This window comes from Calidris pugnax, unplaced genomic scaffold, assembly GCF_001431845.1.
Source record: "Calidris pugnax isolate Ruff unplaced genomic scaffold, ASM143184v1 scaffold24, whole genome shotgun sequence".
Lineage (NCBI taxonomy): Eukaryota > Metazoa > Chordata > Aves > Charadriiformes > Scolopacidae > Calidris > Calidris pugnax.
Window position 1 is genome coordinate 34,898,938 of NW_015090922.1, and position 25,643 is coordinate 34,924,580.

The window sequence follows — 25,643 nt, forward strand, 5'->3', positions numbered from 1 at the left end:
GTCTAATTCCTAAGAATACATAGCTCTTTGGGGAGACTTTTTCATAGTGCAGACTTTTTTATGTTACACCTCTCACTTTCCAGCATTCATCCAAATTGAATGTTCAAATATGTTTCAATTTATATTTTATCTCTACTATTTTATCCATCTTAAGTGTACACCTGAATCTATAACTCTTGTGATACTCTAACAGGAGGAGGGGGGGGAGGAGGGGAAACCACCAAAACTGAAAAAAAACCCCAGTTTGCACATAGGTGGTAAAGCAGTGCTGAAAAGCTTATGACGTGCTTAAGAGGTATTATTTAATGTACATTTAAGTTATTTCACATAAATTCTTCATTGTGAAAAATAGTGAGTACTTCTAGTAAACTTCTTTGAAAAAAGACATCTGGAACTACACAGAAGCAAGGAACATAATTGATTGCAACCTGTAGTAGGGGCTGCAGACCCTATTCTTTTCCTGCTGCAGCTCTTATTAATCCCGTCTTGCTTTTTTCCTCCATTATGTTCTCCATATTGTGAAGCTGGAGTTGGGGAAACAGGAGGACATGAGGGTTTTTTCTGGTTCTTACAGACTACCTAATTATCTTTTAAATTTATGGTTTTTCTGTTGTTGGGCTCTTTGGGTTTTTTTTTTAAGTCTATTGCAGATAGTGCCTGTGAAGTCTCCAATGCCAAAGTTACTTGCCCTACAACAATAGTATGTCTGTAGCTTTATTTCTGGAAGAATATATGTAGAAAGGTTATTATTGAAGGTCGTCACTGTAGAAAGGTTACTATTGAATGTTGCTTTTATGCATGATTTTGTGTATAAAGTGAATCTAGAAGCTCTTGAGCTTCCTAATGCTATTTCCCACTCCTCCAGATTCAGTCCCTTATAGTATTTACTCTGGCTGATATAAACATTATTGCAAAATAGCCCAAGCTTATTTTTTGCTACTAGAGCACTGTATAATAGAAATTACAGCTCAAAAGTCTCTCTGTAAAACATAATCAAAATAGGGATTGTCCTGGTAGCTAATGCAGCTGTCATTGACTAACCATAGAGCAGTACCTTTTAGCAAGATGGATGTATATAATTGGGACCCAGAGGTTACAACAATAATGAGGTCTCTGGATAAGTAAAATTTCTTGATCTCTTAATTTAGTTTGAATAGTACTATTTTGTTGTGTGAGCTTGTCAGTTCAAAACTTCACAAAATCAATTTGTAATTTATCTTCGCTATTATTTCAAGATTTTCAGTCTTAAACTAAAATAACAAGTTTCTTCCACCTGTATTATTAGGGATCAACTTCTTGACAAATTCACCCATGGTTTGAAAAATAAGCCAACGGGTACCAGTGGCCTAACATCTGTATATATTGTTCTCTTCCACATCCAGATTGCCAGAAGCTTACTGACATTTGACGGTTTACTTCTAAAATTCAGCAGAAACATCCTGTAGGGTTTTGAGCCGTTCAGCACTCAGTTGTATTATGTCTTCATACACTACAAAACCTAATCCTGTGTTTTCTGAAATTTTTCATTGGAACATTGCCTCCCTTTGTATTGAATTTTTTATAGTGTTCCCCTAGTGATTTTAGATTTAACTGATGAGGAAATTAATATAAAGGGATTGCTTCCAAAGCTGCTGAAGCAGAACTGTTTCAAAGAACCTCTGTGTTTGCAGCTGCTGAAATGCTATATAGCAATTCTCCAAGAGCTCAGAACTTCTTTTTGTTAAATGTTTTCCATTGTTCCAGGTAGGTGAAATGTAACTATCAAAGAGGGATCGATATCATTTATTATGTAAATTACAATAATTTTCTTTTAAATTATGCATTTATATTTAACATTCATGTGCACTAACCTTTTAATACATATCATAACTGAAGGGCAACACCTTAAGTATTTAATTAGAAAACGCACAGCTTGTGTTTGTGGTAAATCCATGGTTTCATGAAAATATGAAAAGTTCATACGCAAACCTGTATTAGTCTTTCTGGCAAACTGAAGTCAACTTGAATCTTTGACTCATCCGTGAAAAATCCGTGTGACAGATCTGTGTAATCTATTCTTAGCTCTTCCATTCTTTGCTTCATGAGGATACAGACTCTGGCAAGCCTGCCCAAAGCAACCTGATTACTTTGATAAATAAAAGCAGGAGAAACCAGCGTGTGGTTTTCACTGTGATGTATGAAAGTTAGAAACTGAAATTTGGCACTTTGTTATTGTCAGTTGATCTTAGTGAACCCACAAGTCTAATAATTACTGCAGATTTGTTCTGGCAGCATTATTGTTTAAAAAACTAATGATTTTGTGAAGACAAAAAAACCACTACAATAAATCATTCCAGCAAAATGAGATACTGCGAGTATATCACAAGAGTGTTTTTTCTCTTCAGGGACATCCTGAAAAATATCAGGTTAAAGCTTGTCCTTCTCATGAAGTTACTTCATAGACCTGATCATAAAAGACTGTGTGAAGTTGCAATATGAAGAATTGAGATTAAGTGAAAACTTGGAGGACACTTACTCCTTTTCTAAGAGATATCCTTCCTCCAACAGTAGCTGGAAGTGTATTGAACTCGGTGGACCCATGGTCTAATTTATGGACACTCCTTTGAGGTCTCTTCCTTAGATAGCAGAAGTCTTTGATCCCATCAGCTCTTCAGTCATGGGGCTTTCTGAAGGATCAGGCATATTATGAAGTAATTGTAGAAATCGAAAGCTTACCTCAGTCTATTTTGCCTTCAATGGTACAGACACAGAGCACATTTCAGCACATTAAACTCATGAAGGGCAGCATGTGCATAAACCAAACCCTTCACACGTGGTTTTCAAGAAGAAAAATATATATAATCTGTCATTTTTGTATTTCAAATGCTGACTAGTGAAAGCCACTTAGACAGTATGGGGAAGACGGTGTTATAGGAAGAGACAAAAAATAAAAGATCGCTTCAGCTTCCTTTTCTCATGTCAGCGTGGCACTTTTTTCCCTACAAGATCTCTCCAGATACTGACACGGTAGCTGCTTCCAAGGTAGATGCAAACAAACAGTAGGATTCCTGCCTAAAGTGAGCATAAAAGTAGATCAGAGGAATTTCACACTCCAAGTGCCTATTTTTCCTGCAGAAATATAACCTGTAATTTGAGGCAATGGTCAATGGGTGAAATTTCTTCAGCTGTATGCTTATAAACAGCTCTTCAAAAGGTATTATGCTCTATTTTAAACATAAACTGTATTAAAATGAATGGTGACTTGATAATCAGGGTAGAAAATACCTAGTAAAAGAATATATTCATGTCATTTTTAATATATACTAAACTGTATATGATGTGCATATTGGAGAAAATGTGAATGTATATAAAAATGTTTCTGTAAAGATTTTTTAAGGAAGCCTCTAATTTCTTTTCTGAAGACTAGAAGAAATATTTTTGCTTTGCTGTACTCAGCCATTTAAGTATGCAGCAGCAGTAGTCTGTGACGTAGAAGTAATTCCTTGAAATTTGTGCATGGTGGTAGTGGGGAAAATAGATAAAATGTCTAGAGTAAATGGGTGATGAGAGGACTGTGGACATTTATTTATGTATTTGCTTCTTAAAAGATATTAGGTCTTTGAGTGTTATCAATCAATTAGTTGCTTCTCCAAGACAGTCATATTATTGTGACTGCAAAATTACTTTACATTGTTTGCAAAATTATTCATCTTTAAAAATTTAGGGTAATTCTGTACAGGAAGTAAATGGGACTGTCCTGATCTTTTTGAAATATTTTATATTATGGATAAATGAGTTAGCAAATCTGAATCTGCAGTTCAGTAAAAAAGAAACAATTCTAAAGTTCAACAAAATAAAAAAAATAGATCTCATCTCGGCAAACAATTGCAAAGATTGGTTAAATAAGTAGTATAGAATTGGTTTGGAAGAGATGTCTGATTGAGTCTTCTAACTCCTGGTTTTTAAGTTTTGAAACACATACCCAGCTACTCCATGAAGGCCTGCTTTGCATTATTCTTAATGTATCTCTGCTTAATGATACCTTATTGAACTTTATTATAAGGTTACAAAACGTGCCAAATCTCTTTTTGTGTATTATCTTGGCTTGATCCTAAATGCTTCTGCTTTATTCCAGGGACCCTTTCATCATTCTCTCGGGAGGCTTGTCATATGACACTGTAGGAAGAAGACCCTGTTTAACAGTTATGCATGGGAAAAGTACTGCTGTGCTAGAAATGGATTATTCTATTGTTGATTTTCTTACCCTCTGTGAAACACCGTATCCTAATGGTAGGCTCTGTAAAGACTTTTCTCAGCACTTCACCTTTTCCTTTATCCCATCAGAATATTCTTCATTATTGCCTTTCTGTTTTGTCTCTGGGGATCAAACTGCAGCAGAAAACAGACTTCAGACAATAGGGATAACTGCATCTGTTATCCCTATTGTCTGAAGTCTGTTTTCCTTCCCAAAGCATCATAATAGAATAGTTTATTGTTAAACCTGTTTTGCTTCTGGAAGAATGATGATTACTGGTTGCATGTGTTTTCCCCTGTTTTTTTTTTCATCCTAAAAGCATGTGCAGACAAAAAGTAGCATTACAATTTTAAGCTGTAGTTACTGCAGCAGATGTGTTCATCTGTTTTCATTTCACTACATAAGGCTTTTCCAGTCAGTTCTAAATCTTGATTAGCATTTGTGTAGCACTCAACTTCTAGTGACTTTATTCACTCCAATACTCACATTAAGTTTGCCAGTAACCTGTAATCTCTCTTCTGTAGAAGAGCATTTTTTGTCATAGTTTAAGTAGTTGTGTGAAATTGATAGTATTATATTTCCGATGGCTCCAATGTTTTTAGCTGTCAACACCTATCAGAGTATATTAAACTGCTTAGCTCAGAATTTGAGGTCTACCTGAAAGAGGACATGATAAACTTTGGAAACTCTTTCCATTTTCTTTTTTTTTTTTTTTTGTGGAAAATTGTCTGTCTTCCAATCCATTTTTTCAGCAATTGGAATGTAAACTCCACTGAATATGAGGAAAAGCAGTTTGAGGGTGGGAGGATGTTACTGTTCAGTAATTGGCTCTTTCTCAAAAATACTGCTTATACAAGCTCCTCTGCATGTTCCTTTTACACTATTTGAGCTGTTTAAATTATTCTAGCACATTTGAAGAGAGTTGAGAAAATTGAATTGAAGGGAGAGTGTTGTCTTCCAATCCATTTTTTCAGCAATTGGAATGTAAACTCCACTGAATATGAGGAAAAGCAGTTTGAGGGTGGGAGGATGTTACTGTTCAGTAATTGGCTCTTTCTCAAAAATACTGCTTATACAAGCTCCTCTGCATGTTCCTTTTACACTATTTGAGCTGTTTAAATTATTCTAGCACATTTGAAGAGAGTTGAGAAAATTGAATTGAAGGGAGAGTGTGGCTTTTCCAAACTTGGGAGTATTAGAGGTGGGGGTGAGCGTATAAAATATCTTCACAAACTCTATAGTCATCTTTTTTTCTACTTGAGGCTGTGTATGCAAGAACTACATTTACCAATAAGTAACTTTTTTCTTTCTTGTTTTCAGACTTTCAGGAACCTTATGCTGTAGTTGTTCTCCTAGAAAAGGACTTAGTACTCATAGACCTTGCACAAAATGGGTAAGAATCTTACGTAGTCTTTTTAATGGCTGGCTGCAGTGGTCAGCCTGCTGTTCTGCTCTATAGCTTTTTAATCTACCATAATGTCTCCCTGGCCAGAACATAAAATTTTGAATATCAAATACAAGATTTTGCCAGCAGAACTGAGAATCTTTATAGATCAACTTTTCTGAAGTTAGTATGTAGTAAATTAGTAGAATATTATGTGACTTTTTCCAGGCTTGACTGACAGAAAATACTCATAGATCATTGTTGCTTTTAATTATCACAGTTTATTTTGAAGTTGATCCCTTAATGCTATGAGGGGAGCTCAGAATTTTCAGGCAGGAAGCAGGCAGAACAACTGTTCAGGAAAGCCAGGTAATTTTGGCTGACACAAGTATTGTTGTCATCACATAAATATTTGCTGATTTTTATTGCCAAATAAATTGCTTTTGTATTGCTTAAAAGAACTCAATACTGATGCAATATGCACTTTATTTATGTAAAATTAGGATGGTAATGTCCAATCGCTGCTTTACTGCTGTGGTACGAGGCTGCTTAAAAGTAGAAAAGTAGTATCCTATTATAGTTCACAACTAATGCTTGCCTAACATGTTTTGAGTCTCTTGTTCTCTGTCCATGGAACAGTCAATGTACTCTATTAGGTGGTGATTAAAAGTTCTGGAACCTGCAATTTTTTTTTTACCAACAGTTCTGAAATTACCGTAGGCAGTAACAACTAGCTTAAGGGAGTTAGCAGAGGAACCTGAGGTATAAGATCTTTGTGGTGTTCCCGATTAAAAGTCGCCAGTGGCCAATGAAATAAGAAGAATGTGAAGAATATCCTTCTAGAGCAACACAAAACCCTGTAAATATGTATCCTCAAAGTCAATGATGGTACCTTAGATAACGAAAACTGTATCAAATTTGGAAAAACAGTGTTTCATCCAGATTGCTCAGTAGCTCCAGAGTTATTTCCTTTAGATTTTCCCAATGTTACATGGCCATATGCTGCATCCAGAACCTGTTTCTGGATGTACCAATGGCATTAAGCTTCCAGCACTGATATGTTGAAAGCTTAATAAAACAAGCTTTAATGAGCTTGAAATAAAAAAGTTTGTACAAGGCTTTTTTCTTAAGTGAAGTAGTTTGCAGTGCCTGAAACTTGAAGTTAAGGCTTGTTCCATTTTATGTTAAAAAACCTTCAGCAGTTATGTTTTTAGAAGTCTCATAGTGGTCATTGTTATGTTTGACTTGCAAATTGTTTCCTGTTTGAAAAACGCAACGATATTAATAAATTTTTGTTACAGGAGGCTTCCTTTTGCCCTGTTCCCATCATGTTTTTTTAAAATTAAGCCTGTCTTTCATTCAGTTTTTGGAAGATTGTTTTAGCTTTCCAGATAGTGCTGTATAAAGTTAGTGGTGTGCAGAATATTTTCATCTGTTGTTAATTTTTCTTTTAGATGGGTTAAGAAGCTGTCCCCTTTTTCGCTTCTCAAAAAAAAAAAAGTATGCATAGTATGCATTTCTCTGGAGGTAAATGTTCTTTGAAGGCAGACATTTACCTCTTTATTACGATTACTGGCTTTTTTTCTTCATTAAGGCTCTGTCACTTCTCAGAACGGGGGTGGGGGGGAGGAGTGTGTGTGTTTGCTTCTATTTGGTAACTGAGTGTTGCTATCTATAACTTTCAGAAAGTGACCTTGGAGTTGCAAGTAGATTATGAAAAGTGCTGGACAACTTTCTGACTAAACTATTGTAATTAAAAAAAATGAGAAGTGGAGTCTTCCTGTCTTTCTCCCTGGAAGAATAGACCAAAGAGTTAGAAATAAATTCATAGCTCCACATTACAACATTTAAGGCTTGGTATTTTCAGTTTTTCCACAGGTCATTACAATAGTAAGCTTTTTAAATCAAAACCACAAGGAATAATGGTGTTCTAGAAACAACAAACTTCAGGTTCCATCTGGCATACTACAGTGTCTCAATAGTGTACTGGATGAGCAGTAAAGTAGCATAGTATATTTGTTCATAATCTAATTTGATGTGTGTTTATTTTCCTCTATATGAAGAGAATGCAAACTTCAATGTCTTCAGTGTTTCACTTACGTTCTGCATTTAAAAAAAAAAAATAAATGTCCTGTATTAACAGTCTTCCTCATTCATCCATTAAAGGTACCCTATATTTGAGAATCCCTATCCTTTGACTATACATGAATCTCCGGTTACCTGTTGTGAATATTTTGCTGATTGTCCTGTGGACCTCATACCTGCACTCTATTCAGTTGGCGCTCGACAGAAACGTCAAGGTTACAGTAAGAAGGTATGAAATCTAGTACATGCATATGTATCTTGAAAATACTGCAAACCAACACCTCTAAACATCATGAGAGTAGCCATACTAAGACCAAGGTCCCACCTGACTTGTTATCCTGTCTTTTGGCAGTGGCTAATAGCAGGTGTCTAGAGAGGATACAGCACATGTTAAGCCTGTAGTCATGATTTCCTGATGTGCTCGCCGTAGCACTGGAAGCTCAGGGATTTCCTGGAGCCAGGGGTTTTGTTTTATAGCTGTTGTGGATTTTATTTTCTTCTCTGCAGTGGATATGGCTAATTCCTTTTTGAAGTCTTGTGAAATACTGCAATCTGGAGTATCTGCAGTAATTTCAGTGGCTTAATTTTACACTTTATGATATTTTCTTCCTCAGTATATTTGTTAATCTTCCAGGAGTGGCCTATCAGTGGAGGCAACTGGGGTTTGATCACTCAGAGCTATCCAGAGATAATCATTACAGGGTAAGTGATGCCATCAAGTAGTAATAACTTTCTTAGCTGATTAAGTAGAAAGGAGAATATTTTGTTCCTTTTACAGAAAACAATGTTCTAAGAGTGGTTTGAATGATTTAAGAAACTATGTCACCAGACAAGTCATTTGCATTCTTCAGGCATTAACAAGGAAGTAAAGGAAAATATGGAAGAGAAGCTAGGAACAAAATGAGAGCAAGTGCTTTACAGGGATTATAGTTATGATGTGGTATTGTGATTTTGTCTGCTTGATATCAGCATATCCTGAAGAAAAATGATATTTTATTCTTTAACTTTTGGAAAATAGTTGCTTAGTGTTTTAAAGCATAGGAAGTCCATTAAATAGTTATGAGTTTAGTTCTCAAAAGGAAGCCAAGCTTTTTATTTCAAAAAGGACAACCAAATACTTAAATCTTGTAATTTTGATCTCTTTTGAAGATTGATCTTTCTAATACTACTCTAGGGAGCGTAAAACTTAGTTTATAACCATGCAGTTCATCACTGAAAGTGAGAGCACTGCTAATATTTTTTTAGAACAGCCCATTAGCTCTAGTAAGGATTACTGTCACTTTATATTACACATTGCAGAGACTTTGAGAGATGGTCCTGAAAAATTCTAGTCATCAGATTGTTAATTTCAAGGGTAAATAAACAAGTTAGGCAACTCATTTACCAAGTGTCACTCCAAATAGAGGGTATCTTTTAAGAAGCAACACATAGTAAGGTATAGCAAACAGCTTATGGGAAATGCAGGAAACTGAAATCAGTATTTAAAATGGTAAATTAGTATTAGTATGGTGGAATTTCAGGGAGCTAGCCTCCAAATGTTTGGGGTTTTTTAATCCTTTCTCTCTACAGTAATTGGGCCACATGTTTGTAAAATATCAGCTTCCAATAAATTGTGAAAACAAAATGTCACTAAGAATATTAATTAAAAAAGAATGTTAGCCGTATATTTTCTAATCAGTAGCAAAGTAGTCTAACACTCTAACCATTTTACCATCTTATTAATTTTTTAATATTTCATAGGCATGCTGATGGGTCAATCAAGTTTTGGGATGCCTCAGCAAGTAAGTGTTTCCCATAGAGATTTTTTGCCTGTGCAATAAGAGTTTTCTAAACTTACTGATTTCTCTAATGAAATGTAATTGCAGACTGGTCATTCTCATTATTTCTTGCCTCATGTAGAGTCAGTAACTTCATAGGAAACTTTGGTTTTAAAATTAACTAAAATTAACATTATTTCTTAATTAATTATTCCACTTACCAGCTCGGTGAATATCCAGTGGTAGTCTGAGGGCCAGCTAGAATGGAAGAGTTATAAAATTTTTTAGAAGCACATTATTGAGCATAGAGATGCATGATGGGCAAATGCATTCAAGTACAATTGACTTTCAGTCAGCTATTTCTGTCTTTTTAGAGAGGGGAGAGGGAGGCATGGATTTATAGGACATGAGCTCAGCATAAGTTAAAGTATCCAAAAATGAGAATTGGAACCAGTAGTAGTTTGTGCTAATAAAATGATCTAGGTATTGATGAAGAAAGGCAGGAGAACAGTAAAATAATGACTCTTGGTAGAACGCTGAACAAACTCTGCATTTCCCTTCAGTTAAAGAGTCAATTGCATCTGATGGTCTACACAGCTAATAGTGAATTCAGTAAAAATTCGAATTAAAATGGACTACACAGATGTTCTAATTAGTCTAGTTCTAGCTAACCTTACTCTTGGTACTTAAAAGCTGTCTGAAGCAATCACAGAATCATTAGCAGTTGTCTTTGAACACTTGTGGAAGACTGGTGAAATTCCAAAATGCTAAGGGTGTGTGGGTGTGGGAGGGAACAGATGCAATGTATGTGTTTAAGAACTGGGAGGAGGAGTATTTGAAGTGTTATAGATCTTTAATTTCAGTTTGGGGTGGGAGTGGAACCTGGGGGAGAGAGAGATGCAGGAAAAAATAACCTGGTTTGATTTTGTGTTCTTAAAAATTCTATTCTACATAGATCTGTCAGAAGGAGATTCTGTTAAAGACACTTCATTTATTTCTAAGATAAACCAGCCTCTTAAGGGAGAAACTGCATGTATCCTGTACCTTCCATTTTAAAACTTTTAAATCTCTCTAATAGCGCACCCTTACACTTGAACTAAGGAAGTGTGATTCAGGTAAAACCACTGAAATTTGGGAGAGGAGAAAGGATGCTATAAATTAAGTTGGCCTAATGATATGATCAGTATTTGTAGCAGTGATTTGGGCCATTGACTAGAGAATATGCCTGTGAAGTTTTAAAGCAATACTAAGACAGTTGAAAGAAAACGTGAGAGAGAATTTGCATTGCAATTGAGAATGATATTACTAGTTCTTGAATAGCATCCAAGACCATTTATTTGAATATAGGATCAATGATTTACAGTTAGAACTTATGTTCTGGGAAAAAAAATATTAGAGGTCTGATGGATTGCGGTGTCAGTGTTGCACAAAAAAATCATCTGGATAAACAAGTGGGAATACATGTAAAATCAAACTGGGACAAGGCCTCCCTAGAACTGGGAAACATGCTATCAAGGAAATGTGGACTGGTCAGAGCACAGTGCTTTTGAATGACAGGACAAAATAGAAAGTGGAGGAGTTGGGGCTGTTAAGTCTGAGAACACAGGTGAGAGAGGCCATGGAATTGAAATACTGTAAGGAGAAAGGAAAGGAGTTTCACTTGCTCTACCACAGGTGGGATTAAGTTCTGGGTAAACCTTGAGAAGCCGTGAGGGCTTACTTAACTGAAGCTTAGTATATATTTCTCAAGAAAAGTGTTGTTGGTTTTTGGTTTACTGGTTTATTTTTATACTAACTGACCCTGCATTGGGCACGTGGTGCACTGCATGGGCAGAGTTAAGAGAGCTATTCAGTGCTTCTACTCTGCCCTCTTTTGTAGATTATAGTGGCTTTATCTATGAAGAGAAGCTTCTAAATTAGAAAAATTAACAAGAGAATATTATCTGTTTGATCAAAACTAATTCTTGTCGTCTTTGATTTTTTCCTAGTAACTCTGCAAGTTCTCTATAAGCTAAAAACAGCCAAAGTATTTGAAAAATCACGGAATAAAGATGACAAGCCAAACACAGATATAGTAGATGAAGATCCATATGCTATTCAGATCATCTCATGGTGTCCAGAAAGTAGAATGCTGTGCATTGCTGGAGTTTCTGCACATGTCATTATTTACAGGTTCAGCAAGCAGGAAGTCACAACAGAAGTCATTCCGGTAATTATTTTCTCATTTCATTATTAAAATAGTCAAAAACAATTGCCATAAGACATGAAAATGTATTTTTTTGTGAAGGAAAAATAATAAATTATGAAATTCAGCAAAAGTGAAACTGCACACCAAGATTTTGGTTTCCATTGGCTTTTTCACGTTTTGCAGCCGACGTTATTTCTTTTTTCTATGTATCAAAGCAAACAGTGGATCAAAACATGGCTGCAGCAAAGGTAAAATTAAAACAGAAGCAAATGAGATATGGAGTTTATTCTATTTTTTCCCTTGATTCGTAATAAATACCATCTGTTTTGGCAAAACTGCAGTCTCCAGAACTACAGCAGAAGCATGCCAGACATGCCCTAAGGTCTGTTAAGGACTTTGCTGTGTCACTGTTTTATTCCATATAAGATACACTGACGAATTCTATTACAAGTTTGAGAAGTCCTTTTTTAAATCAGACACACATGCAACTTATCTGAATGTATGAGTGGAAGGTTAACTTGAAGCCATTTAATTATAAAATAGTGTATTTTCTGAGTAAAGAATTAATCATAATGTAGCTGGTTTTTTTTTTTCTCTTCCATGCCATGTCCCCTCTCTTATTTTGCCCACTTCAGGTAAGTTTCACTTTAAGGAGATGAGGCGTGGTTGATTGTTTTGTGGTTTTTTTTTTTTTTTCCCTTCTGGCATTTACTTAAATGATTTTTCAGATCGGCCCTTAGCAAACTATTAATTCAGTACTAGGAATGCTTGAAAAGAAAATACTATAGAGGTCTTTGTTTCAGTCTGTGAGGTAAGATCTACTTTGCAGATGATGGGAATAATAAAGCAGGGGTAAACTTTCTTTACACTTCACTACAAGTAATACTAATATTGTTATAGACCCAGCAGAGGGAAATCTGAAATCATGATGAACTTAAAGTTCTTTAAAATGTATGGTCTAGTTCAGTACAATGTTACATATTGAAGCAAGTCTCGTGTACAACAGTATGAACTGTAGCTGTCCACATGCCTTCGGCTCTTCTTAGTTCTAGAATTCCTGAACTACATAAAACAAGTCATCCTTACAACTGAGGATTTATTATGTGCATAAAATGATAATTCAATTGGTCTTGTATCCACTATTTAATTTATTTCCAGTATAAAGCAACAGACTTTTAAATACTGGGAAACAAGTTAGATTTTTCAACTTTTAAACAACTTTTAGATATTTAGTCTGTAATAGCTAGTATGACTCTATTTCTGAAGACCACTTGAGTGTTAAGGTTGAATGGCTTATTAAACTACTGTTATCTTTTAAAAGATGGGGAAGTCCTGGGTGTTGCTTTTATCATTAGTATCTTCAGTTGCACTTCATTTATTTTGTATATAGTTTTTTGAAAGGCAGAATGTACTGATAATAGTGTTGTTTTGTGTTTTTTTTAATTTTCATTTACAGATGCTGGAAGTACGTCTGTTGTATGAAATAAATGATGTTGAATCTCCAGATGGTGAGCAGGTGCCACCTTTACCAACTCCAGGCACGGGTTCCAATCCTCAGTCCATTGTTCCCCAGTCTCATCCATCTACTAGTAGCAGTTCATCTGATGGACTTCGTGATAATGTCCCATGTTTAAAGTAAGTATATTCTGTTATACTTCCAAGTGTGAAGCTTCACGAGGGCACGTGATAAGAATGCACGTACCTTGATGTTACTACAGAAATGTCATTATTGGTTGAAATATTATATTTATTAGAGCAATGTTTTCCAAAGATTTGAAAGTTGCGTTCTGTTTTAAGAATCTTATATTGCAATCTTAGTTTTTTTAAACTTCATAAGCTGATATTAAAAAAAAAAATCTGAAAAGCCTTACCTTATGACTGCTGCTTGCTTTAAGAAATTTTGGCATAGATGTTAGTATAGTTATAGGTGCTCATGCAGATACTTTCAGTCGCTGGAATATAGTTACTTTGAAATCTTAATGTCCATTGAAATGAATAGACAACTTAGTGTTTTCCTTAACTTCAGGCTTAAGTATGTCTGAATAGATTTCACCTGTTAGTTTTCCAGAACCTTAGATTATTTTTTTTTTAGAGCCAAATCAAAAGCAATGTAAATGCTTACAAATCACCGAGAGTAACTCTTCTTAGGTTTATAGGTTTGGTGGTTTTTTTTTCATAACTCTCTAGGGAACTGTTTTATATTTTGGGAACAGGAAACAAATGTCCCATTCTCATGGATCTTCATTTTGCATGATGTCTTGTACTGCTTGCAGTGTAGATCTTCGGCCAATTTTCAGATTTATTTTTTTTAAATTGGGAGCTTTTTCCTTAAGGTTCTTCATGAGTGAACTTTTACTTATTTGAGAAATGAAGATTAGAACAAGACAGTCTTTTTTACTCTTCTATAAGAGTGCATTATGAGGTCGCTAGACTGTCTCCTTTCCCTTACAGAATATACATTGAACTTCATTTTCAGATATAAAGTTAAAATATGTATATACTTTCTGTTTTCTGAAGTTTTAAGTTCTTAACTTGGATTTTAATTCTGCGTGCATCCATTCAGAAAATAACTAATTCTGATGGTGTTATTTTCTCTGGCTGGGCGTTTTCATGTCTCATGGGTTGTACTGAGTTACAGAAGTGTCTTTCTACAGTCAGTAAGCTCTAAAGAAAACTGGACACAGTAGTAGAAAAAGTGGGAAAACTGAGAATTTTTATAAAATATTGCCAAACCAAAATAAGCATTAATGGGAGTGAATGGGTAAAATAAGGGGAATTCAGGAACAGAATCAGCTTTTTGTTTGCATTTGTCTTGATACATTGTGCTTCCCTTAACATTTTCAGTACACTTCTTCCATGTGCACCCCTCATCCTCTTTCATTATCTAAATCAGAGTTCTTTTGGGAGATCTGAAAAGAATTGGTAACGCCTTCCTTTTAGACACTGAGCACCTTTATTCAAGTCAGTACAGCATGCTAACACTGTTAAGCCTTGCTCTGCAGAATGGAGAAGTAAAATACCTGTGATCATTGCTCAATTATTTTTCAATTAGGTGATGAATCAAGAGAGCCCTTAAAAAGAAACAAATGACCAGTTCCAGTGTGGTTTTTTTCTAGTTGTTTTTATGTGTTTGTGTTGATCCTTTGCAATTTCCTAGCTTCTGAAGTCCACTGTGGTGTAGAATTTAATGAACTCTGAGCCCATAAGGAAAAAATGGAGAATGTGGAGAATCATAAAAAGACACTATGTTTTGTTTTACTTTGCAGAGTTAAAAATTCTCCTCTCAAGCAGTCTCCAGGCTACCAAATCGAGCTAGTTATCCAGCTAGTGTGGGTGAGTGGAGAACCTCCTCAACAGATAACCAGCTTAGCAGTCAACTCAGCATACGGCCTGTAAGTATATTCTACGCAGTTTTTCTCGTTATTCTGTTAAAGTGGTTTAAAATTATCTGTTAAAAATTAAATGCTCATGCATGTTTACATGAGCTGCACAGCAACAGGAGAGGCAATCAGTCTCCTACGCTTAAAGATAATTCCTTTTGGGTCATGGCAGATCCTGATGATGCTAACATCAGACGCAAATCAACATCACGTTTCCTCACCTGGCACTGGAAGGCTCTGTCAGGTTGGCAAGTGCAGTGAGGGTGATCTGTTCTACTCAGTGTCACATTTTTTGACAAGAGAACAATTAAACAATACTGCATCCAGAATATTATTTTATAAATATATTTAACTTAGGGTAGTTTATAAAAATTAGGAAGTCTTAAAATTCTGAACAGACACAAATGCTGATATAAAACTTTACCAACATTTGATTAGCACTATCTTTCCTTCTACTTCTTTTTCCAGAGTAGTTTTTGGAAACTGTAATGGTATTGCCATGGTTGATTACCTCCAGAAGACAGTGCTCTTGAATCTAGGCACTATTGAACTGTATGGCTCCAATGATCCTTATCGCAGGGAGCCACGATCGCCCCGAAAAAGTCGGCAACCGTCTGGAGGTGAGTAATCCAAGACTTGTTTTAACCAACTGTGCCTTTCTTCTGAGCTTATCTAGGCTACTAGCGTGTATTCTTTGAATTAAAGTGTATCTTTCTATACTGTGGTTTCATCCTTCTTGATCTATCCCTAATGTTGACGTTCCAGGTTTGTCATTTCATGTTTCCTTTAAAACTGTTGCTTAGTGGAATGTACTGATGCTTGATATCAGTATTCATTTTTCAGTGTAATGTATGTTTTAAGATAAAGCAGATGGGAGAATGTTGTCTGTGCGATCAGGTAAATCCATTGTGCTTATATGCAGTTTACAAGATTTTAACTTAATACAGGATGAAGAAGTAGAAGTATCCTGGTATTTCTGATAAACTTAGTACCCATATCACATGCATGTATGAACTCATTAATGTTTGCAGATAGACAGTGTATCTGCTGTGACATTTTGGCTTCCTATTTTAAACCTTTACTAGAAAAGTCCCTGATAGGCTAAAGCATATTATGTTGTGTATGCTGTTACATTATGCTTGAGAGGGAGCCTTTGATTTAAATGAAACAAACTTCTAAATACGAATCAGTAAAATGGATCTTTCTTTCTTTTTTTTTTTTTTTTTTTAAATCAGTAAAATGGATCTTTCTTTCTTTTCTTTTTTTTTTTTTTTGAAAAAAGGACCTTAATTTTTAAAATATAGTGAGCAAGGGTGTTACTTTTCTCCTCAGCTGTAAATGGACTTTTCGGGCAAAATTCCAAACTTTATTGCCAAAGGGAAAACTGAATATTTTTAAGTTATTTTCTTCTCCTAGTTATGTAGTGGATATTTTTAAGCTAATTTGGAAGGCATTCTTTTGATAAAGACAGAACAATAATGTTTCTGCTGCCCCAAGTGATTATTTTTCAATAGAAAATAAGCTGATCAAAAAACCCTCATGTTCTAGTGTTTGTTGCTTTATTTTGAAATCTAGAATAAAGTCCAGGTAAGTTCTCTAGGTAATATTTTATTCAAATTGAATGGATGCTCTAAAACATTTGAGAGAGACCTAGTTAGCACCGGTTAGTTTATTTCAACTGAGGAAACTGGTATAAGAGTCATTAACACAGAACATATACAGGTTATCTGACACCCTGTCAGATAAAATATTTTCTTCTTGAAAGTAAACTTAAAAAAAAAAAACTTTCAAAGAGAGAAAGAAATAAGTTTACTGGTTGACTGTGTTAACTTCTCTTGGGAGTTAAATTCTGATTCATACATTTTGATTATAAACAGTTTTTTTGAAGTGTTAAACATTACTTGCGTTGTTTTCTTGGTTTTTGTTGATGTATTGGATCCACATAACTCTGAGTTACAACTGTCTCGATGTTCATGAATGAAGTTCTTTTCTGCTCATAAATATAACTGTTACATGAAATCATATTTATTTTTTTTCATCTTACATTTTAATATTAAGGGTCTGCATGGCAAGAGCATTTTATAAACCCGATTATACAAGTTATTCTGCTGGCTTTTCTGTCTCAAATGTACTGTTAGTGTCTCCGTCTTTCCTTTTCTCATTGCTTCACAAAGGTATGCTGACTGTGGCTTCTTGCATGTGCGGCCTTTCTAACTTATATTCAGAGTCTGTGAAAAAGCTTCGCACCTCTTATATAAGTAAGTCATCTCATGGCAATAAAATATTTTTGAACATCTGAATTTGATTTTTTTTGACTTGTTCACTCATAAATATTTTCGTTAGTCCATTTTAAGCAATTGTTTTACTTTTAGAAACTAATTTTTAATCACACACCTATCATGTTTCTTGTTCATGGCATCTTTAAAAGAAACTTGAAAAAAGGAATCATAACAGTCTCTGTATTTTGTGGGGTTTTTTAAAATAAGAAAATAGATATTAAAATCAAAAGGAGATCCTGTCTCAGAAGTTACTGATGTCTATAAACCCAACATCTTTCTCACCAAACTTAGTGTTGTTTTGAAGTCTGAGGCTAGAAGCTTCCCTTGCTTGGTCCCCTTTCTGGCAGAAAAAGCTTTAGACTCTAGTATTAGGTTATTATTATTTTTAATAATGTTTACCATTGAAAAAGATGGCAATCAGTCTATTACAAATGAATATGTACTTCTACAAAGATAGTGATCGTAGGGGTTAAGAGTGGAGGTGTTTGCATATTGCACAGCCCTGCATGGTTTCCAAGCAGTTTTGAAGTTGAGGTGTCTATGCAAGGGAGGTAGCCCATCAGAACCATGATTTTACCTGAGGGCTTCTCTGACTTCCTCCATTCACAGTATCCAAGAATTGGGAGAACGTAAAGCTGATTTTAAAAGCATAACATTGTTCCTTTCCCTAGGGTGCCAGTTTTCTCCAGCCCTTGGGCAGAGGTAGGTAATCTCACCCCATTTTTAATGAAGGAGACACTAGAATAAGCTAAGGGAAGAATGACCTGGAGTTAATGAAAAATAAAAAAAATAAAAGACTTGAGATTGTGGTGCAGTTCTGTGGTTTCTGCTATTTATTTTTTTTCCCCAACAAGAAAAAAGAAGCTTCATAGAGGGAAGGCTCAATAGCCAAATACTGCTTTCTGTGTAGTCTTCCATCTTTTGCTGCCAAGGGACAAAGCAAGCTAGACATAAAAGAAATGCCTCCACCTTATGATGATACAGAGTTGAAAACCAGGCTCTGCCAATGATTTATTATTGTGAAGGGAAGCAAAAGTTGGGCAGAAGTCCCAAAACTGGTTTCTGAAGCCAATGGTTGTAAAGCTGAATTTACCTAGACTATTTAATTTAGGAATAAGTTAAGACAGGTTTTGTATGAGAGTTAATTTCTTAAGCATGTAGTTAATACCCTTTCCCTCCACCATCCTCTCAATATCTTGATTAGCTGGAGCTACAGTCTCTTTAAAAACTGAAAATAATTTCTCTAGAGTTATCATTTAGTATTTCTCACTATTTGTAGTTCTTTCAGTGTTGCCCAGACTTGAATAGCTGAAAAATGATAAATCATTATTGCTGCGTAATTTTCAACAAAGTCAGTTACATTAAAGAACTATTTTTGTTGTGTTTATAGGATTGGAACTACAAGAATTAGCCAGAACACTTCTGGATTTTGCATACTCCCTTTTGTGAACATTAATATCTGTGCTTAGTGTCTTCAAAAATGCAAGGAACTTACGCTTCCTTGGTTTGGTTTCGGAAAATTGCCTTCATTGAATTCTTTATCTTTAAAACATTTGTATTTTAATACTTCTAAATTTAGTTTTCTATGAATAACACTTTTTCAACTACTGTACAGCTCTAATAGTCTCCTTCGGGGAGTAATGGTAGCTAATTTCTCAATCTTCGTAGAAAAAGTGCTTCTGTATTAAATCTGATTGTTTTGGAGAAACTGAGTGCATTTCCCATTCTCTGAGACAACCACGATGCATTTTAAAAAATAAAATAAAAATTATACTAGCCTATGCATGCAATCAGGAAGTTATGAATTAGTTACATTAAGTTCAGGTTCAGAGAGCTTCCCAAGAGAGCAGCATATTGTTATTGTATGTTGTATCCCAAGATGGACAGAACCAAAAATTAAATTATTTCAATATAGAACAGAGTAGGAAGTAATTTACTGTTATTCAACCACTTCGAAAGATTTTGCCCAAAAAAAACAGCAAGAGTTCATCCTTCCTTATTAAGAACTCTGATATTCTGTATGTTCCAGCGTAACTTGTCTATTTAATAGATCATCAGTATCCGCTTACCTACTTATAATTTAGTAAGTAGCATGTCCTGAATCAAACTATTGAAAATTTTAAGACTTTTTAAAAAATGCGAGATTTTTCCCTTCACTTGTGTTGCAAAAATATGATGTGTGTTTCTGTCATCTTATTTTTTTCTACTCAGAAAAGAAATTCAGATTCCCGTCTTAAAGCAGCATCTATTTAGAGACAAGGCTCTCTACACTAGCTAGACTGTAAACTGTCATTTCAGGCTAGCTCAACAGATACAAGCTCCCAGTTGGGATCGTGTTTTGGAATTTATCAGTGATTCATACCAGGTATATTACTCACATGTTTTGGGTGGCAATTTATAGTTTGTGAAGCATGCAGTATGTATGTTTTGTGAAGACCTTCAAGACAGTGTCATCAGGTGCTTGTCAAGGATAAAAACCAAAGTCAACCTTTGGCTTCAGGTTGTAATAGTCAGGGGGGGAAAACCAACTTGGGTCATATGTCAAAAAACACACCATGTGTAAGTAAAGGATTTATAGCATGATGAAAACTCTACACACAGTGGAGGCTAACATGTTTTAGAGACCTTCACTTGATAAACTGTTTGCTGTAAATATGACAGGAGCCATTAAGAAGGCAGCCAGTATTGGTACCAAGCTATCAAACAATTTGTAATTTTATGGTTGAACACCAAAACTTAAGACAGCTGTTATTTTTCCTTGCTTAGTTACATAATCAAGTTCACATGGGACACCAATCTTAACTGTTTTGCAACCTGCTGTTCTAGGGAGTTAAAAGTTTTTATGTGATTTCTCAACTAGTACAATAAAATACAATAATACAACTCTTTGTAAATTAGCATTTCGTAGTTCTACCAGAGGCAGTTTAGGATTCTGACAAAATAGAAGCAGTTCTTGCATACATATGACTTTTTTGCTTTGCTTAAACATAAAAAAGCCTTTTTTTGTAATGTAGTGTACAGGGTTTCAGAACTGGGCTTGAGTCAAACCTGAAGAAAATACAGGCCTAGAACCTTTCTGGAGTTGCTTGTTGTAGTTGTTTTCCCTATGCCCTTTCTCCTTGAACTGAATCTGGACATTATCTCTTTGCATTTTTAACGTAAACATCAACTAAACCAGACTAATGTCAGCTGTGGCTAAGCCAAGTCCAGAACTGAGTCAGGAAGTTTGATTGTTGGCTTTGGGCATCTTTGTACTCCTTTTTTTTTTTTTTAGGTTAATTGTTTTTAAGTCTAACTTTGTCTTCCTATCAAGCTAGTTCTAGTTAGTCTAATTTTTTAATTAGATGAGTTTCCGGTCAAGTTACAGTTTTTTCAGAGGTGTATCCGCCTAAAGCTTATGTGAAAAACTGACAAATGTCTCATGAAAGTTGCTTTGTATGTCCATTAATTCCAGCTATAAATGTAGGAAATTTTTAATGCATCTAGGGATTTTTTTAGTGCAACATGGTATTTTTGATGTCTTTAATGACACTTGATTTATTTTAATTCATTTTTGGTTTTTTTTCCAATTTCTTGCTACTAGAGTTCAGATATATAAGCTAAAAGTTTATTAGGTCACTTTTCCATGTATTTGTGTTATAGTCAGGTTGTAGTCTTTGCAGTTCTGAAATGGAAAATCTTGGAACAATTTGCTTTTGTAATCCATAGTGATTTGCACATGTGCTGTCAAGCCTGAAGCCAGAGAATTTGCCAAGAGAGCTGTCTTACTGCCAGTGCACACACTGTGTCTGTCAGGGTGCCTGGGGTTTTAAGGTGAACAGCAGTAATGGTTGTTACACCAGATTCTTCTTCTCATTGGTCATAGACAGACCCTCATAGCTCATAGACTTAACTCAGATTATTCTTGTTATTCTCTGTTTAGTTTAATTAGTAATACAGTCATAGATAAAATGACTTTTTATCTATTTCTGTCTCTTCTCCTCTCTTTTAAATAATAAGTGATGGCTATGCTTAGATTTCCATGGTTTATGTGCCATAATGATTGTCATAAATCACACTTCTCTTTAGTGAGATAAATCTTACCTAATGTATAAAATTAGTTTATAGGTTTATGATCAGAGAATGTATTGGGGGTTTTCTTTTGGATCAATTGGTAACAGTTACTCATTGAGATGTATATTGATCAAATAATAGCCTCAAAAAGTCTTAGAAATCAAGCATGTTAGGTGTGTGACTTCACTGTTGGCTGAAGACTGTTCCTGTCAATGCAGGATTTCACTTTTTATAGAAAAACTAGTGTGAGAAGTTAAATTCTTCCTATGAAGATAGAATTAAAAAATGTATGAGAGAGGGGGATTAGGTTCCTGAACTGTGTGTTTAGATTTGTACAGCTTGGCTCCTGAAGGAGCATGATCTGGAAACATAACTATTTCTAAAAGCACAGTATAAGTTTGTCATCCCAAGACTGCTACTATATAAAACCTCTATTGCTTGTTGGGAGAGCAGTACTTCTATTTTTGAAAGATCTTTTTACGCAGCCCTGGCTGGTACAAAATATTTAGATTCCCACGCGTGTCTAAAACTCTGGTGTTTTTAGAGATGAAATCATAGTTTGTTAGAGACTATGTACCACGATTATCCCACAGTGGTCATTGATTTACTGACAGATAAGTAAATAAATAATTGTTGTTTTCTTTCTTCTGTGTAGTGGAGGTATAGCATCCACCTGGGACTTCACCGTATGTTGTAGAATTAAAATCAGCTCCTGGACTGTTAAGTGTAGTTTTAACCAAGCCTTAAGGTCATTTGATAATTTCATGTCAATCCTAGTTATTGAGGTTTTGAGGTTCAAGCTGTGTACGCTCTTAAAGGCTACTTTGCATAAGCGAAACTGTCTGAATGTAACATTTTTTTAATGTGTTCGACACTTCAGAAGAACTTTTTTTTCTTTATATGATTAACTTCAGTTTTAGTATTGGAAAATCTAAATCTGTGATAGAGTAGTGCTGTTCCCATATTTTCTTTTTGTTGTCTGTTTACAGATGTGTACAGATGCACTAGTGAATGTGTAGAATACAGCTGTATAAACAGGCATTGCACGTGCAAGCCCTTTTTGCCTTAGCCATTGCCATTACACCTCTCGAGCTCTTAAACTATCTGAAATATTTGTGTGCATGCAAAAACCTTTCATTCTAACAAATATTTCTTATTGTTACTCTTAAGTATTAGAAGCTTGCTTGCGTTAGTATCACATCATGAATTTCTGGAGGAAGACTTTTATATTAACCTGAAGATGCATTTCTAACCTTAAAATATCAGTAAAATTCCCTGTTCCTAAGTGTGGGCAGTCTTGATGGCAATTTATTGTTGAAAAGAAAAATAAAAAAATTCCTTGTATACTTCCAGTTAGTGCTATGGACTATAACTTAGGACCCTTATGAGGCAGCTTCCATCTTTAGCATCTGATTGTGGACTTCTGTGCTTTATTTCCTTCCCTGGAATGCAAGGAATGAACTTTTAGGTATTAATATATTGCACTTATTCAAATGATCTTTTCAAATGAGCTTGAACAATGTAAGAACTTAGTGAAATTCTTCCATACAAGGAAGAACAGTTCTGAAAGCACCTTAGAACCTAAATTCTGTGAGGGACATCAGTAAGGATGTCCTCTTTCACCTGACTTTATTTTGCAATTACTTTTTTCATATAGGTAGGATTTTTTTCAAAATAAAAACTATATTTTACTTAATATGTATCTATAGCATGTATTAATTAATTGTTCTGCTAAGTCTATCTTGCTGAAAATGTGGTTTTCACTGAAATTTAATGAGTAAGCATATTTTGTAAAGAAAACTTTAGTAGGAAGAAGTGACTCTACAGTCACTGTGAGTAATGTCCAAATTAAAATAAAAATAATAATCCATAAAAAATTCTAACATAACTGGCTGGTTTGTAGCTAATAAGAAATAAAGTTCCTAACTGCAGTGAAAGAAAGGATAAAAGTAGCAGCTGTATTTATTATACACTGTTTTTGTGTTCCAGCAGGTCTTTGTGATATTAATGAAGGTACAGCAGTTCCAGAAGATCGCTGCAAATCGCCCACTTCAGGTAATCATAACTTTCTCTGTTCTTCAGTTTATTTGTCCAGAAGATGGCATGCTTTAAGTCAACATTTGCAGGTTAAGTAATTATACAAAATCTGTTGTTTTCTCACATACTATTTGAGCTGTTGTAAATTTGGCTGTGTTGCACAGCTGCATTTTTAAAACAAGGCTGATTTAAGAGATGCAATAGAAATATGTCATAAAGATGAATGAAGAGAGATACAATCTGAAATATTTATGCTTCAGGGAACATACTGCACAATAGAAATTTGAAACCTTGATACGAGATGCACAAATTCCTGTAATAGTTCACGTGACTGTTTCATAGTCCTCAGAAGTGACAAAGATGACTTCTGTAAAAAGAGTTAGCTTACTTCTGCTTCCTCATAAGTGGTACATTACTATTTTTCTTTGGAATCGGAGGTCTTCAGAAACTGGCGTTGTTACAAAGTAGGAATTCCCTACTTAACCCTCCCCCCTGTCTTTTGTTTTTTTTTTTAAGTTGGCACTGCTATATGTGAGTATTTCAGCAATATGTAATACTACTTAGTATTTTGTTTAATTGTGGCTAGTTGAGGTTATTGCCATGTAAATGCTTAGTAGTGCATGTTAATATATAGCATTCAAGATGAATATTTCATGTACTAGTGAAATATTTTTCGCTTATCTTTATTCTGAAAAAACTTTTAAAGTAATATGTCACTTCATCTTTTTCATTGAAAGCTATACTCAAAGAAGAAAATTGCAGACTTAAGTAGCTGAAGTGGCATGTGCACTCTTTACAGTGTAGTGCAAAATGGTAATCAATATAGGCATCTGAAGATAGTTTCCTTTTCTGTTGTAGCCTGTACCTTTCAAAGCCAAGTTGAAAGCGTAACGAAACAAAATATCCTGTTTGTAGCTCCAGTAGAAATTTTAACATAAATTTTAATTTCTGATTTGACAGTGGCTGTCTTTTGATGTTAATTTTAAAATTTGCAAAACTCTCATCTAGATCAGTCAATGTCACTTTCTTTTTTGCCAATCCTTTCTTAGACTCAATTAGATTTATTTATAATTAAAACAAAATTTGGATGGAAATTTTAAAAAGTCTTAACGGAAGATGTAACTTCATGACAGAGCTGTGTAAAGATAAGTATTGGCATGCTGAAGTTGTCAACTTCAGCATAATTTTTGATGCATTTACATTTTTTGTTGTGTTTAGAATATATTCTAAAGTGAATCTTTCCTTTTTCATTTTTAAATATCAAGACAATGTCTGTAAACAACTTACTGTGTAGTGCTGCAGTTGCAGTAAATCACTTACTCTGTCAAGATTGAGGAGGCTGATGGTAATTATTACTAAGATACTTGAATTTTACTCACTTAAAGTCCAGGCTAAGTCTAGTTTCTCATAGATTGCTATAAAATGTGTACAATGAACAGCTGATGAGTTGTAACCTTTAATCAGTATCCTTTTTTCCCCTTGATCCAGTGTCATCAAATGTCAGTTCAAACCACTTCCAACTGGTACTGCAAAACTTAAAATACTCTTTCATTTGAATTAGAGGATTTCTTTCATAATTTGGAGTAAAGCTCAATTTGTTTCCATTAACAATGCAATGAAAGTAAGCCCAAAGATGAAAATCAAGGTTTATATGGAAAAATCCTAAGTTTAACAATTTGCCTCACCTCCCTCTCTATTTACCGCCCTCCTTCCTATCTCAGTTGTGCTAGCTGAAGTAGGTTAAAAATAATGCAATTTTGTTATTTAAGAGGATCAAAAAGGAGGCAACTTAGAATAGATGTATTCAAATGTCCTGAAAGGAAAGCAATTTAGAGGGAAATTCCTACTCCTACAGAGGTAGAAATCAATCTCCAATTTATTACTTGGCTATATGAGAATACTATTTATGAAGTTAGTGTATATTAGAATAAAATCTAGAGGTTTGGAGAACGGAGTGTTCCGTGAAAAGAGCGTATAATGTCTAAGACTTACTTGTCTTTAGTATTGTGTGTGAATAACAAAATAGTGAATGGACAAATAATGGAAGGGGAAGACAAGACCCCTGTTGCACTCCCCTGTAAAACAATCTTGAAGCAGTGAGGCTGGACTGTGCCTTGCTTCCCTCGGGTCTGTCCTGTCCTCCCAGCTCTTGGTGAATGAGATGAGTTCTCCAGCTTTCCTTTGAGAAGGGTACTCGAGTGGAGACACCGCCCTGATAAGGTGATGTTTGTGAAGAGAGAAGAGCT

General features: G+C 34.9%; 1 protein-coding gene across 10 annotated transcripts in view; it reads left to right on the plus strand.

The window, feature by feature from the left end:
- The window catches only part of STXBP5 (syntaxin binding protein 5 (tomosyn)), a 107,336-nt gene that overhangs the window by 55,809 nt on the left and 25,884 nt on the right, over nucleotides 1-25,643 (plus strand). For 7 of the 10 annotated variants that reach the window (XR_001413025.1, XM_014950893.1, XM_014950895.1 and 4 more), the window contains exons 10-19: nucleotides 4,115-4,269; nucleotides 5,555-5,627; nucleotides 7,785-7,932; nucleotides 8,338-8,405; nucleotides 9,444-9,484; nucleotides 11,449-11,669; nucleotides 13,105-13,283; nucleotides 14,915-15,040; nucleotides 15,497-15,648; nucleotides 23,350-23,415. Coding sequence is in view for 9 of the 10 variants with exons in the window: in XM_014950893.1 (XP_014806379.1) it covers nucleotides 4,115-4,269; nucleotides 5,555-5,627; nucleotides 7,785-7,932; nucleotides 8,338-8,405; nucleotides 9,444-9,484; nucleotides 11,449-11,669; nucleotides 13,105-13,283; nucleotides 14,915-15,040; nucleotides 15,497-15,648; nucleotides 23,350-23,415 (1,229 nt within the window). In the remaining variant the exon portion in view is untranslated. The remainder of the gene's footprint in view (nucleotides 1-4,114; nucleotides 4,270-5,554; nucleotides 5,628-7,784; nucleotides 7,933-8,337; nucleotides 8,406-9,443; nucleotides 9,485-11,448; nucleotides 11,670-13,104; nucleotides 13,284-14,914; nucleotides 15,041-15,496; nucleotides 15,649-23,349; nucleotides 23,416-25,643) is intronic. The other 3 variants (XM_014950894.1, XM_014950898.1, XM_014950902.1) reach the window with 1 other exon arrangement.